The sequence below is a fragment of the Colletotrichum orchidophilum genome, assembly GCF_001831195.1.
Source record: "Colletotrichum orchidophilum strain IMI 309357 chromosome Unknown Scaffold_79.1, whole genome shotgun sequence".
Taxonomy (NCBI): domain Eukaryota; kingdom Fungi; phylum Ascomycota; class Sordariomycetes; order Glomerellales; family Glomerellaceae; genus Colletotrichum; species Colletotrichum orchidophilum.
Genome location: NW_019173035.1, coordinates 221,809 through 236,298, shown reverse-complemented (window position 1 = coordinate 236,298; position 14,490 = coordinate 221,809). Strand labels below are relative to the sequence as shown.

The 14,490-nt window shown below is 53.3% G+C and overlaps 2 protein-coding genes across 2 annotated transcripts; one reads left to right on the top strand and one right to left on the bottom strand.

Annotated features, from left to right (window-relative positions):
• Window positions 1–8,122: 8,122 nt before the first annotated feature.
• CORC01_09025 (RhoGAP domain-containing protein) lies at window positions 8,123–12,044 on the top strand (the record flags this gene model as incomplete). Its single annotated transcript, XM_022620655.1, has 6 exons — window positions 8,123–8,200; window positions 8,273–8,303; window positions 8,480–9,793; window positions 9,871–11,661; window positions 11,712–11,845; window positions 11,901–12,044. The coding sequence occupies 6 exons, from the start codon at window positions 8,123–8,125 to the stop codon at window positions 12,042–12,044; spliced, it is 3,492 nt and encodes a 1,163-aa protein (XP_022472902.1).
• Window positions 12,045–12,744: 700 nt separating this feature from the next.
• CORC01_09024 (uncharacterized protein) lies at window positions 12,745–13,685 on the bottom strand (the record flags this gene model as incomplete). Its single annotated transcript, XM_022620654.1, has 2 exons — window positions 12,745–13,508; window positions 13,574–13,685. 2 exons carry the CDS (start codon window positions 13,683–13,685, stop codon window positions 12,745–12,747), a joined length of 876 nt encoding a protein of 291 aa, XP_022472901.1.
• Window positions 13,686–14,490: the final 805 nt, after the last annotated feature.

Below are 14,490 nucleotides of genomic sequence, written 5' to 3'. Positions count from 1 at the left end.
GAAATGGGCTGAACATCCGGTACCCATACACCACAAGTGCTGAAAAAACGAACAATCAGCAAGAGCGCCCCCTTTTTACCTTATATCTTTAGTGATCTCAAGCATCATACAGAAAGATGGGGGACAGGAAGGTGACGTGTATAATCGTAATATGTGAACGCATGATATCAAACAACCACTGATAAACAAAACGCAAACCAGCAGCGACAAGCTGATAGCAGCGCGACCCCCCCGCCAGCCGCGGGGGGCGTGGGGTGGGGGGGAGGGAGACGGAGCAACATAGTGGATTGGTTTCGATATCAGATCCGTCGAGAAAAGAGCATGGGATGGCTTGGCTTGGCTTAGAGAAAGAAACTTGCGTCAGGTTGACTAAGACCATCACCATCAGGCCACGACCGGGGCGCAGGACCTGGGCGCAGGATCTGTCAGGGAAAGTCTGTTTGATGGGTTTGTTTAGTTGAGCACTGTTTGACCAAAGCAAAATAGGGAGATGGAGAGAAGAAGAGAGCATTGATGGCAGTTGCATGGATGTTGCCGCAGGCGGGCTCGCGGGCTTCCCCGGATCGTGGGGGATTTGGGTCATGCTCCAACGGGTGCCGTTGACTGCGGATCGTCTAGAAGCTAGGATATTCCAGGAGGCGACCCCCCCCCCAAATATTGGGGAAGATGTTTTTTTATAGACACAGATATGTTTTTCTAACTTTGTGCTGTCCTCAGGATTTCTGTCGCCCAGCCACCTTTGGTCTGAGGTAATCTGCATTCACGCTGCGGCGATATCGAATCGTACGGCGTGCGGTGACTCTGGCTGCAGTGAGGCCGGGGATGCACATCGGAGAATATCACGGCTGCCGGGAGTACTGAGCGGGCGGCGGCATTGAATAGTCCTGGGATCCAGAGTCGAAATCGGGAGGCCGGCCGCATGGGCGACGCCCGTGCTGATCCTTGAACGCGTCTCTCCGGGACTGCGGCAGCTTTTCCAACTCACTGGGTGATCTGGCCGGCCGACTGAAGATGCGCGGCGAACCCGAGGATTTGGAACATTGCATTGATGGTTAGCAACGACCCGAGAACGTGCGTCAAGGTCCCCAACAATGGTTGGAATTAGCGATTGCCACGTTCCATCAAGCCTCCCGCCGTAACGCCCATGTGCTGTCCCCCTGCCGGAATTCATGCGCAGGTTTGGCAAACGTCCAAAGTGCTCCAGGGGGAGGGCAATAGCTCGTCTAACCAGCGTGATCGGCAATGCGAATGCCCAAAGTTGGAGTTGGACGGACGATTGGGAGGTTGGGGCCCTCGGGGATGTGCCATGGACGACCAGTGCCGGGAATGCTCGAGTTCCGCAAGGGACAACACACCTGGAGAGGCCGAGGATTACGCGGTCCCCTGCGGCATCCCGTTCGCGTTGTGGAATCTAGGAATTATGAGCGGTGGGAGTGAGGGCTGGCGGGCCCCATGTCGAAAGCTTGTAATCGTGAACTGATGCCTGTCTCTGTCGACGAGGGTTGGATCATTGGATGGGCTTCTGCGATCGAACGATTGAGAGTCGGCTGGGTGGGGATCTTCGCTGTGTTGATAACCCGAAGTCGCCTTTAAATCGAGTTGGGCTGGCAAGATCCCCTCAGATGCTACACGTAGAGTTCATATTAGAACGTTGCAATCAACCAGTTGGGAAATGTTGACAGCGTAGCATTGGGGCCCAATGCAGCTGTTGAAGAACGGACATGGGGTCTTTAGCGAGCGCATCAGTGGATTCCCAATTCCACCTTCCGGGCCGTGAGTCTCCGTTGCATGGTGTTCTTCGTGGACCATCGAGAAAGAAGTAGGAGACTAACGACTCCCTGAGCAGCCGTAGAGAACCAAGTGAATACTCCATCGAGATCGAGATAGCAAGAAGGCCAACGTTGGCGAGGGCTTCGGAGCTGTCAGTTCAACTGACGGTGCCGAGAGTTTCCATCTCCGTCCGTTCCCATCGACGTGGGCTCCCTGTCGAGAGTGAGAGTGAAACAGAGTAGAGCGTTCAATAAAAATCCGCTCAGACGATATTCCACGGTGTTTCTGCAGTCCTAATTGCGTGAAGCTGGTCTAAATGCCAGTTCGATCGCCTGCTCTATAGAAATGCCGATCACGACATTGAAGACAGAATAGAACAGATTTGCGGTCGTCTTTGACGCCATACTCCGACTTCGATTCGAGTCAAACAATGAAAGACGAAAAAGACCGCGAATTAACGTCTTCAGTGCTTTGGCTAGGGATTCTCGGCAACTTTGCAGAACCCATATGTGCAACCGAGTAATAGGCTGCACCAAGAGCGGTGTAGTAAGGTACTCCGCCAGGTCCAGGATGACGTGGTAACAATATCCGTACTGAGGGTCTGAAACCTAACGGTGTTGATTTTCGTTCCAATCGCGGTGATCTGGGGGTATCAAAGAAATGTACCTCCGTAGGAAGGGTTAACACAACTTCAGAGTGCGGGCTGGGTACCAACTTGGCGCGGATGGGAATGGGGTTTGAAATGAAGGCGGGGAGCTGTTGAAGCACATCGTCTGCTTGTCGCCAAGATTGCAACCATCCAGCCTTGATGATTAGAAGAAGATCCTGAGCCAAGCGTGTGCAGACATCGACGTCCAGGCCTGGGTTACAGTGGATGTGACGATTGGCTGACGAGGCCAAAGTGAATAATATCAGCCGAGATCTCGGATGAGTAGGCGTGTGCTGCAGGGTCAAATCTTGCTAATCAGGATTATCGGAACCAAAGAACTGCCAGCAAACCTGCTCCATCCACCGAGGCCGCTAGTCCGTTTGACGACGACGTTGGCCTGCGATCCACTGATGGACTCCGACGACCCGAGAATGAGATTATGCTCTGCTGGCCTAGAGGCGTATCATTTGGTAGCTTGGTCGAAGAAGTCTCTTCATGAATATCACAGAAAATCAACGGATCCACGGCTCATTCGAATTGCGGCGCAAATGATGCGATGAGACCACATTCACGGCAACAAGTTGTCCTTTGCCGCGCCGATGTGTTCGCAAATTGCAGAATGGAGAACAGAAAGGTAATTAGTAGGTATCCGTATTTGGGCCCGGAGGATCGACTGCATGGATCACGAGGAGTAGCGGCAGAGTTGCGCAGATGGCTTCAGACTGTCCCTCTTTTTTTTTGTGAAGAGAAGCGAGAGGAGAAGGATCCGGATCGACCTGGTGGCGTTTGCAGCGGAGAGGCGTTTAGATGAAACAGTAGGTTGCTCAGAATACCCACTTGTGCCTTCCACGCCTAGGTACTCGTCTTGCATTCTCAATTAGATGAGATACGTATCTATATTTCAAGGGTTTACCTTACCTAAGGTACCTGCCTACCTTAGGTAAGGTACCTACCTAAGGTAAGGTACCTACCTAAGGTACCTTGGATTCCCACTCTCCGACGAGGAGTAGGAAAGATACGTACCGCAGGGCATCTCATGCTTACATTGTACATGGTCACAGAGTCCATATCTGCGCCGCACGCTGCCATCATCAACCTGGAAATCATCTGGGATTCCAGCCTCGACTGCCACTGGATTGGTCCCTGCAGACTCGACCCTGATTTGAGCCCCCGAAATGCCCCCTTTCTTTCCTCGTCTACTACGTAACACTTGGCAAGGCACTATCCGACAAAGTCTCCGTGAGAAGCTCGATTGACAACCACTGACAGCCAGTCATCCCTACAGTGTGCTGCGGCGGGGTTTCGTCCCATTCGACTACTCGAAGCATCGTCTTTACCGCCGGAAGCCCTTTTCATCCTTCTTCCCTCGAACTGAGCGTTTCCAACGCAAAGGTCACCGCCATGCTTATCCTCTGCTGCTGCTCTCTTCTTGAGGCTATAGCTTCGAGCCAGGTGCTAATACACCAACAGCCGGGGTGTCGTTGAGCTACAAGCTGCTGGCTGTAAGGGGGTCAGAGCTTGGCCGCTGATCAGAAGGGCCAGAATAACAGCCGAGCAGCTCCCTCGTTCCTCCCCAGGCTTACACGAAAGGCGGCACAGCGGTTACAGAAAATTGAATGATATTCACCGCACAAGTCACAAGGAGAGTACGAGTAGTATTGACGACTTTCTTATGCGTACCTAGATCTTCTGGCGTCCCGCTGGTTCACGTCAACCCCGGACTTGCCTCGCCTTGCCGGAACGACACACGATGTGGACGTGACAGCCACAGCCCGAGCCATGGGCAACCAGAAACGACTTGGTTTCAAATCGTCGCGTGTCTATCAGCCCGTATCAGCCCGTGTTGGTCGTCGTCTGATGTTCTGAGACGGGTGATACCATGCGCCCTATGATCCAAGGTGCGGCGTGGCGTGCCTTGGTTCATCAACCACAAGTTTTGTTTTTCTCGTTTGCTTACGCACCCGCACTGGATTTGGAGTGCTCAAAGGTCGGCGATTGGGTTCTGGGAGAGACACCTCGAACTCTCGTGTCTCATTCGAGTCATTGCTGCTATCAAGCTCAAACCCAATCTTCAAGTTATCACCAGCTCACCACACACAGTTTCTCGGAGCTATTCCAAAGAAACTTAGGAAGTACGAACGGATCACCGGCAGGGCCTAGCTGGTCTCCCAAGCCTCGACCGTGCCTCAGCTGGACCTGCAGCTAACGGCGAATAGGGACATCCCGTCAGATGTCGTTCAGGTACACCGCACTTTTTACGTGCGTGCAGCGCGAAGACCAAAAAAATAAACAGTAATAATAAAGGTTGCTCGAGATGGCGGACCCAAGTCACGAGCTGCAGCTCCGCGTTGCATTGCAGAGAAGTTCCCAACCATGGTCCATCCCATCCTGCGCCATCCCAAGTACTGTGGCTTCCGGACACTCTGTTCAGAAAACGACCATCAACATATCACCGTCCGCATACTTGGCCGCAGCCAGAGAGTCATGGATTATCATCTGAGATCTCTACCTGGCAACCCGCGAAATAAAATAAAAAATAAAAAAGAGAGAGGGAATGCAAATGCCCTATCACTATGAAGCGGATGTATGCTAAGTAGGTTAAGTTGGGTTCGATTCCTATCGGCGTGAACTGGTGTTTTGGCCGAACGGCTTACTTTATCACGTTGGTCGCAAGTGCAACGGCCCTCTCATTAGGTACCATCTAGCCTGGCTCAGTCTAGCTCCTCCGTCTCCCACAGGTCCCACGGATGGGGTGGACGGCCGGACGATGGCAATCATATGTTTGCATGGGACGATCAACTTATCGAGCACCAAGCAACCGCACCCCGAGGCCCGCAATGATATTTGCCGGATAGCTGCAGGTGCTCGCTGCTGGTGGCCCATGAAAAGATTGGCGACGAGCTGTTGCTGTTTCTGGGCTGCTGTAGCGAGTACCGCCGATGTACGAATAGTCGTTGTCATGCTTCGCCTACCTCCTGTGCTTCGTTCGGTTCTTATTCAATGGGCCTGAGCGTGTAAGTCGCCGGAGACGCTGCTCGAATGTACCGCCTAAAGTCCCAGGCTTATTACCGTCTGGCCCACCCACTTCATCCTCATCAGTCTGGAAATTCAATATTGTTGACAATACGAATTGCAATTTCGATGAGTGCATCTGGAGTCGGTCCCACGAAACAAGCGGCGGCGAGTCTCATTAAATGTGCGCGACGCTCGTCGGGCTCACATAGCCGGTGGTCAGCATCGTCCGTTGCCTGTGTACAGATACAGAAGCACTTGTGCTGAAGCTTGATGCACAAGTCGTCTGCCCAGCATGTCCCAGCATGTCCTAGCATGTCTTTTGCTGTACTACTGTCCCTGGCCTTGGATGCTGGAACTGCCCAGGAACTGCCCACGTCTTCTTTCCCCTGGATCGAGTACCTACTCTGTCACGGATATCCGTACTCTGTACGATTATGCAAACCACCGGGCACCAGGAACGGAAGCCCCTGGCCAAGTCTCAGTGCTGCCAGTGGCCAGTGAGCAGGCTTGGGTTCCTGGCGGAAACCAAAGCCACCCTCGTCTTATTCCCTTGAGTCCCTCGCTCCGCCGCCGGGAGATGACCCCAGCAGTAGACAGGATATGGAGTGGAGGGGTTTGAGTGATGAGGGGTTCCACTGTTTGTGCCACAGAAGGAGGATGGGTCCTTTGTTCATCTTCTTTTCGTTCATGTCCCGTTGACATTTGGCTGTGTGGTGTCCATACTCCGTACCCATACGATTATCTGATCTGGCGACAGGTGTCATGTACAGTTTTCATTCTTCTATCCCGGCACTGCTTGGAGGAGCATAACAATGAAGAGCTGCAGATTGGGAGTTTCCAAATCGTATGCCTGAGAGACAACAACAACAACAAAAACAATAATAACTGTGACCAGTCTTCTCTCTGGCTCTCTTCCCTCTCCCCTTCGTATATTTTCTTTTTGTTTCTTCATCCCATCAAGTGTGGTGGCTCAACGTAAAACAGACGCACTGCGACAGAGACAAATCCAATTACCCCTGTGGGAACGAAAATGTGCCTCCTGAGTCCAGGCTTAGGCACGTGGAACTTTGTCTGCCCTGAGATGCCTGCATGATATCCGTACATACCTTACACACAGGTCGGAATTGACCAAATGACCATCTGTAAGTTACATTAACAGTACCTGTACCTGGGTCTCTCAACTCACCTCGCCAGAAACGTCTTGGATAGACCGTATGGTTTAATCAGTCTGGCAAAGAAAGTTAACTGTGGCTTACCGTCTACTGTGTGAGGAAAGTGCTTGGCTCCAGACACCCCGCTGCTTGCCCTGGGGAGGGGGGTAAAGGATACGGAACCAGGAAGTACCTTACCTCACTCCAAGGTACCGATCCCTCCCGCCCTGTTCCTCCCCCCTCCTCCGTACCGCAGCACCGCAGCACCGCACATCTGCCAGCGTGTGTGTCCCATCATCCCGTTCCACCTCCCGTCCGTCCAGCCCCGTTTCTCATCCAGTACCAATCCCGATTCCACCTCCAGTCTGCCAGTCTCCCGTCCCATCCAGAGTCCTCCCCCCAAATTCCACGACGAGCGCCACCGCCGTCCACCAGTGGTCTTTCCCTCTCTCTCTGTGTCTTGACGACGGCACATTTCCTTGACCTTCTCTCCTCTCTCATCCTGCTTGCTCCCTTCCTCACTTGATCACACACACACACACACACACACACACAAACACACATACTACATACTTTCCCCCCTCTGTTTTCTCCTACACGCTAGCACTCTATCTTCCACATTACGCGATCCGCCATTAAGGCAAGGTCCGCGCGTAGCAAGCACCTTCCCTCATTATAGCCCTCCAGCTCCCATCAAACTCCCTTGTATCTTTCTAAGGGCCTGGACAGCCCCCTGAACCCGTCCACCCCTCTCTCAGGCACGCCAGGTTCGGTCCTCACCCTCCCGTCGCTGTTAGACCGATACCACGGGCCAAGCCAGGGCTTGCCATCGTCTCGCTCGTCCTCCACGTCGTCGTCGCACCTCTTCATCCAACTGACCATTCGAGGGCCTAGCTTGTCACCACAATTCCCGTTTCGACAAGCCCGCGCCAGCTTTGCTCTCGCCTCGTCTGCGAGATCAAGTCCTTTCCCACTTCACCATTCACCGCGTTACCTTGCCTTACCTCACCTCAACTAACCTTGATTTGGGTCACCGGCGCCATATCTTTTTTCTTTTACTCTCTTTTTTTTTTTTTTTTTTGGCACCCCCAAAGGCCCCGAGCCCTCGAGTGCAACCTCTCACATCCTAGCTGGCGAACTACCTCGAGACCCTCTAGACGAAGACAAACAAGCGCTACCACGACGACACCGCTCACACCCCTCGCTCCCGTAACCACCTCGATATTCATTTCCAGTCCGTCCGTCTGCTTTTGCTGCTATCACGCTTCTGAGCACACACCCCATTTCGAAGCGCCATTCACTCAGAGCTACGCTGCCCGCCGTACACGCCCTTCCTATCGAGCTCCTGGCACGAACCGCACAGCCTGGCGACCGACCCTCTCCCCTCGTCGTCCATGATACAGCTTTTCATAGTCGATCCTTCGCTTATCGATCGTTTTGCTCCCGATTTGCTTTCATGACCGGCGACAAAGTCGACTTCCTGCTCGCCAGATAGTTGTCGTAACGACGTCCTGCGAAAGAGGACGCTCTGCCTGTCATGACCGCCATTGTGGAGGATTACTTGGAGAGTCCCATGGATACTGACGACGTCTTCCCTTGCAAAGGCTGCGGCGAGGTACGATGGCCCACCCCGTTACTTCTGACTATTCTGCAAGCATGTACTGATGGCGGTACCCTACCCGACTAGATCCTAGAAGAGGGCAAAGCGTTCGAACTTGGTATGTCCCCCCAATTGCTTCTTTCCTCATTTCTTCCTTGCCCCATTCTCTGCTTCTGTAACATGCTCTGAGCAGCATCATCTGGCTTCACTCTGCGGCTATGATGTCCTCTGTGGCCATGGCACCGTCGGCAGTCTCCAAGTTCAATCAAGCTAATCAGTCTCCCCCCCGTTCAGCTGGCAACCGATGGCATCTCAACTGCTTCCGCTGCAACACCTGCGGCACCCTTCTCGATTCCGATGCGAACCTTCTACTGCTGGGCGATGGCTCGCTCATCTGTAACAACTGCACCTACAGCTGCAGTGCTTGCAACAACAAGATCGAAGACCTCGCCATTCTCACTGGAGACCAGGCCTTCTGCGCAACGTGCTTTAGGTGTCGCAACTGCAAGCGCAAGATCGAGAACTTGCGATATGCTCGAACCTCACAAGGCATTTTCTGCATGAGCTGTCATGAGTCGCTCATGGCAAGGCGGAGGAAAAAATCCAAAGCGGCAGCCCAGGCCAAGTCGAAGGAGAAGGACGGCTCCCCCATGATCACAGACAAATCGCTACCCGCCTTGCCGCCCAATGCTATTCCTCCGAACGCCTTCCATGATACCAAAGTTGACCCCGATTCCGATAAGGAGACTCCGACCGAGCTCTCTCCAAGACCGCGACCGGCATATGGTAGAAACGACTCATCGTCAAAGAATAGCACTCGGCCTTCGCGTTCTCCTGAGCGTGCCTCGGAGCCCACCAGGGAAAGCGGGTTGGGTCCTCCTGCTGCAAACTACCGCAACAACCGCAATTCGGCCATGTATGCCCCAAGTAACAACAATACCGATGCTAATGGCGGTGACGACGGTTTCTTTATCCCAGTTGCACTGGATAACAACCCGGCATCGAACGGACCTCCACGATCGACATCAGAGAACGTGTCCAGCATATCCAAGAAGCAGGATAAAGACTACTTCAGTGTGCCCCGGGCCAGCACTGATAAAAAGGGCGAATCCCAATCCTCAACCCCCCATATTGCTTTCCAAGAGAAAGGTCGACAATCTTCGTCTGACTACGAATCCGGACCAGTCAAGTTGCCTTTGCGCAAGACCTCGAAATCTTCGAGGCATGATGGGCGTTCGTCGGTCATTAATGACGAAAAGACGCAAAAGGTTACAACCGGCAAGCTTTCGCCGTCGATTGACGAGTTCAAGTTGCAAGAAGCGCCCAAGAGCAAGAAGCTTATTAGCCCGAGAAGTGCTTCGCACTCGGCCGCCTTGACCCCAGAGAGCGGCAGCGCCAAGAGCAGCGAGGGTGTTCTACGTAAGGACAAGGAGCCGTTCCCCAACTTACCATCGTCCAATTCACCTCCACGCATGGCCCGATCGTCTCAAGATTCGAGACAACGTGATGAGGGCGAGGTGCGTCCTTCGATGGACTCTCTCTCTTCCTCGCGAACAGACACGACTGCTGGCAAATCTATTACTCGAAAAGAGCTTCCCTCCCGCAATTGTATGTTAATCCCGTACCCGTGTTTGATCGTCATGCAAGACGCACCGACCTAACTTTTTTTTTTAATCCTCTCATAGCAAACGGCAAGCCTCTAGGACGATCCAATACACATGATGAGACAGGCCTATCGGGTCTCGCAGCTGCGCGACCGAACATGACTGAGCACAAGCTCAGCGATACATACATGCAGCCTCGAGCACCCCCGCAACCGCCGGGTGTACCTGCTAATACTGCCAAATCTCTTGCAAAGGATCAGGCGAATGTCAACGAGGAAGGAAAGGTCTCCCCTAAGCTGCCTAGATGGAGTGCGGGTGGCGATTTCAGTATGGACGAGGACATGGCGAGAATACTCGGCACCGACGCAGATTCATCGTCCATCCTTCGCCGTGTGTCAAATGCTGTCCGCCACGGACGCACCAACAGTACCGAGGGTGGTCATTCTCAGCCTCAACATCCTCATAGAGTCACAGGTCACACGAGGAGTATCAGCGAGACCACCCGTGGTACCGCGTCTCCTCGCTGGCCCAAGACCCCCATCGCTGAGGACCCCAACGGACATGAGATCAGCAGCCCTATTTCCCTCCACTCGAGTGACGACCCGGCTTTCCTCAAGAGGCAGTTGCGCAACTCAGAAAACCGTGTGGCCGAGTTGGAGAGACAATTCAACACGGAGAAGGACTTGAAGCGTCTCAACAAGACACTCATCGAAAAGCGCAAGACAGTTTCGGTGTTGGATACTCAGACTGAGATTATGATTCGTCAGCTCGAAGTCCTCGCCGGGTACGTCGAACGTGCAAAGGAGACCAAGACACCTGTAGACCCTCGCGATCTGGAGGATTCTGCAATCAAGGAGTTCGTGCAGAAGCTCGACAAGGTCAAGCAGGCAATGAGCGCAGCTATCGAGCAACTTCACGAGGAACGCGACGAACTAGTCGATGAGAAGAACCAAGCCATGGCCGATAGGGACCGCGCCCTACTGGAGTTTGAGCAGCTGTCTTCCAAGAACGCCCAGCTGGCGGACATGAACAACGATCTGACTCACCAGATCCAAGAACGCTTCAAGTCTCAGATTGGAGGCGAACTCAAGTCTCCCAACGGACTTGGCATTTACAGCCAGAGCAAGGTCTTCTCATCATCCAACCTCAACCTTACCGACTCGGCGAGCATGACCACGACTCTCGTTCATGAGACGGATGAGCCAGTTGTTGAGGCTCGACCTACGGTAGTCGACATCAGGAAGGGACAGGTGAAGAAGTTCAACTGGAAGAAGGGGTCCAAGGGCCTTGCAGGAAGCGTGGCCAAGGGTGTCAACCGTGCCGTGGTAGCTTTCCAGCAGGATCGCGAACGTGGCCCGCATCAGGGTCTGACAGGTGACAGTATTGGCCTGCCATACAATATGACTGTTTCTCAAGTGGAAGCACCCAGTACCCAGGCTCCTGGCCCTGCCGCGCAGAGGGGCGCACAGCAAGCACAAGGATTTGGCTTCTTCAAGAACAAGAATAATCAGAAGTCGATGTCTACGACCAATGTGTCGACGCCCACGATCGCGGAGGCGCCTACCACCTTGTTCGGCTCAGACCTGACCGAGAGAGCCGACTACGAAAGGCGCACCATCCCCAGCGTAGTGACACGTTGCATTGAAGAGGTTGAGCTTCGCGGCATGGATATTGAAGGTATCTACCGAAAGACAGGCGGTAATTCCCAAGTGAAGATGATTCAAGAAGGATTCGACAAGAGCGAAGATTACGACATCTCAGATCCTGGCCTGGACATCACGGCGGTGACGAGCGTGTTGAAGCAATACTTCAGAAAGCTGCCGATGCCGCTGCTAACGTATGATGTATACGACAGAGTCCTGGAGTCAAATGGTAAGTTGATCGAGACAAGTTTTGACGTCATGGGCTTACACTTTTGGCAGCCATCGCAGACCAGACTGAACGCTGCGACCATCTTCGTAAGGTGTTCGGCACGATGCCCCAACGACATCGTGACTGCCTCGAGTTCCTGATGTTCCATCTGGCGCGGGTTGCTCAGCGGGAGCCCGAGAATTTGGTAAGCTTCTCAATCTACTCGTGCACTTTTGCAGTTGAGCTAATTGAAATGATAGATGTCTCCCAAGAATTTGGCGGTGGTATTTGCGCCAACGATTATGCGGGACACAAGCCTGGAACGCGAGATGACAGATATGCACGCCAAGAACTTGGCTGTGCAGTTTGTCGTCGAAAACAGTCACACCATCTTTACCGATTGAAAAACTGGCTTGGATGGACAAAATGATGTTGGAAATCCCATGTACATATCAACGCACCCACGACTTGACGCCCTCGACCCCTTTCTATTCAATCATTCTGGTTCGGAGATACCTAGCCCCATCCTGGCGGTTTTTATTACTACATTTGGATTCGAGTTGTTCGGACGCCGTCATGACCATACAATGGGATTCAGTTCCGCATTAGGAACTTTTCAAGATATCCACATTTCTTGCTCCGGGGCACGAAAGGAGTTTTCATGGTTCTCGAAGGGAGGCTTAGGAATCAGGGCCGGCGGGACGTATTCACTTTCGTTGCGAGCGCGCTTCCACCTCATCCAATATTGAAGTGTAGAGGATGATTCAATCTGCGGCGAGTTCTGCAGTTGACTAGGAGTAGGACGATTCATACGCGGCAGGAGGATGATCAAGCACGACGCTGAAGAGCATGTTACTTGCAAACAAAGTCATTGTGGGCGAGGTGGTATTCCAAGTTTTAGTGACGCTGCAAATATCTCGTGGATGGCCCAGACCATCCTTTGTATCTGAATAAAGCCAAGCCGAAACGTTTATAAACCGTTGTGCCTAAGAGTGTGATGTGTACAATGTGGTATCTATCAAGCTGTGTGTGTGAAAACGAGGGCAGACTGCATGCAGCTCATTTCCCACCTTTCCCCGACCCATTCTGCTCTGTTTGTTTTGCTCACTTGGAATCTCCAACCATGCGCCTCACCTTTTCAAGCAGCAGCGCGCTCTCCCTGCCCAGCCTCCGCTGGCCGTTCTCCGAGCCCTTGCGAGCCTTGGCCATGGCCCGGCGGAACCGCTCGCGGTCGGCTGTCTTGCGCTCGCGCTCCTCGCGACGGCGCTGGATCTCGGCGCGGCGGGCCTCGGCCTCTGCCTTCTTCTTCTCCGCGTGGGCGATCTGCTTCTCGTAGTAGCCCGGCTTGCGGGGTCGGCGTTGTTGGCGGGGTTCGTAGCGGTCGGCCCCGCCATTGGCGTCCTCGTTCGCGGCATCGCCTTGTGACTCCGTCCCTTGCACGTCTTCGTTGCCGTTGCCGCTGACGTGCTTGCGCTTGACGGCAATAGTGTTTGGGTTGGGGGCCTCGCCGTCGTTCTCGAGCATTTCTGCGCGTGAGGGGTGGATTTCTTCCTTTGAGGGTTGCGGGGTGGTTGTTGTTGGTGATGTTGATGTTGATGATGAGGATGGTGTTGTGTCTGTGGGTGTATCTACTACTTCTGAAGCCGTTGCTGCTTCCGTTGGTGCGGGAGAGCCAGTCTTGCTCTGGGGATCCTGTAGAGAGTCAAGCTCGTCTTCGCTTGAGACGTCCTTTGCCAGCGCCGCGGCGGCAGCCGGTTGCTGCTGTGCCGTTGAGGACGTATCCCGCAATGCTAGTTCCCTCTCCTTGATCTTGGCGTAGGCCTTTTTAATCTTGGCCTTGTGGATGAGCTCAATCTTTTTCTTTTCGACTGAAAAGGAAAGGTTAGTGGGGGTGGTCGTTAAAAGATTGAGGACGTGTGACATGTTTGCTGACCTTTTCTGCGCCATGGGCCCTCGGGGAGGGTGTTGGGACCGAATCCCTTGCGCTTCTTGACCTGGTGGGCGTCTTTGGAGGATGCGCCCTCGGTGCCGCGCTTAGGAGCCATGGCTTTGGTGGTGAGGGTGAGTGAGAGAGAGATGGGGATGAGGCGAGATTTGGCGACGCAGTGAGAGGTCGGTCGGTCAAGCTGTGAGAGCTGAGCTTGGCGCGGTGTCTGTCCTCCGCGAAGAATGAGGTTTGTACAGACTCGAGGTTTGATGTGTGACTCTTCTTGAGAAAAAGCGACGTTCGCCCACTATTTGGTGTGTATGATATCTCTATGAGAGTGAGAGATGTCGATGCAGTCGACGAACAGCTGAAGGATGAAATTTTAGGTGGATCCTGCGATGAGAGGTTCGAGAAGGTCGGACGCAATCGGCTTAGCGTGGTTTCACTCCAACCAGTGGGAGGACGGTCTGCTTCGGACGTTGTGGACCCCCCTCCCCGGCTCCAGATTCTCGGACTTCATAATCACAGATTTCGTGACTCGAGGGTGTTGAAGACTTTCACATTTTTTGGGTGAATAGCATGCCTCTGTTCTCGGCACTGCGTACCAGATTTTTTGGTTTCCTCTTAGCGGGGGACAACATCTTCAAAAAACCAACATCCTGCAGCTTATCACCATGTCGATAATTGCAGTAGGAAACATTGCGACAAGACACTTTTCATCGAGAGCTCGGCTGATTGATGAAGGTGTACATGTTTCTGAGTATTATAAAATAGACGAGCCGTATGCCTACTCTACAAGGAACTCGCTGCAAAGCCTCCACAGCCCGGGGATTCGTGAGATGACTTACTGACAGATTTTAACTGACAAAGCACTCAAGAGCAGATATAGACTAGCTAAGCATCAAAGGGAAAGATGTCTAGGT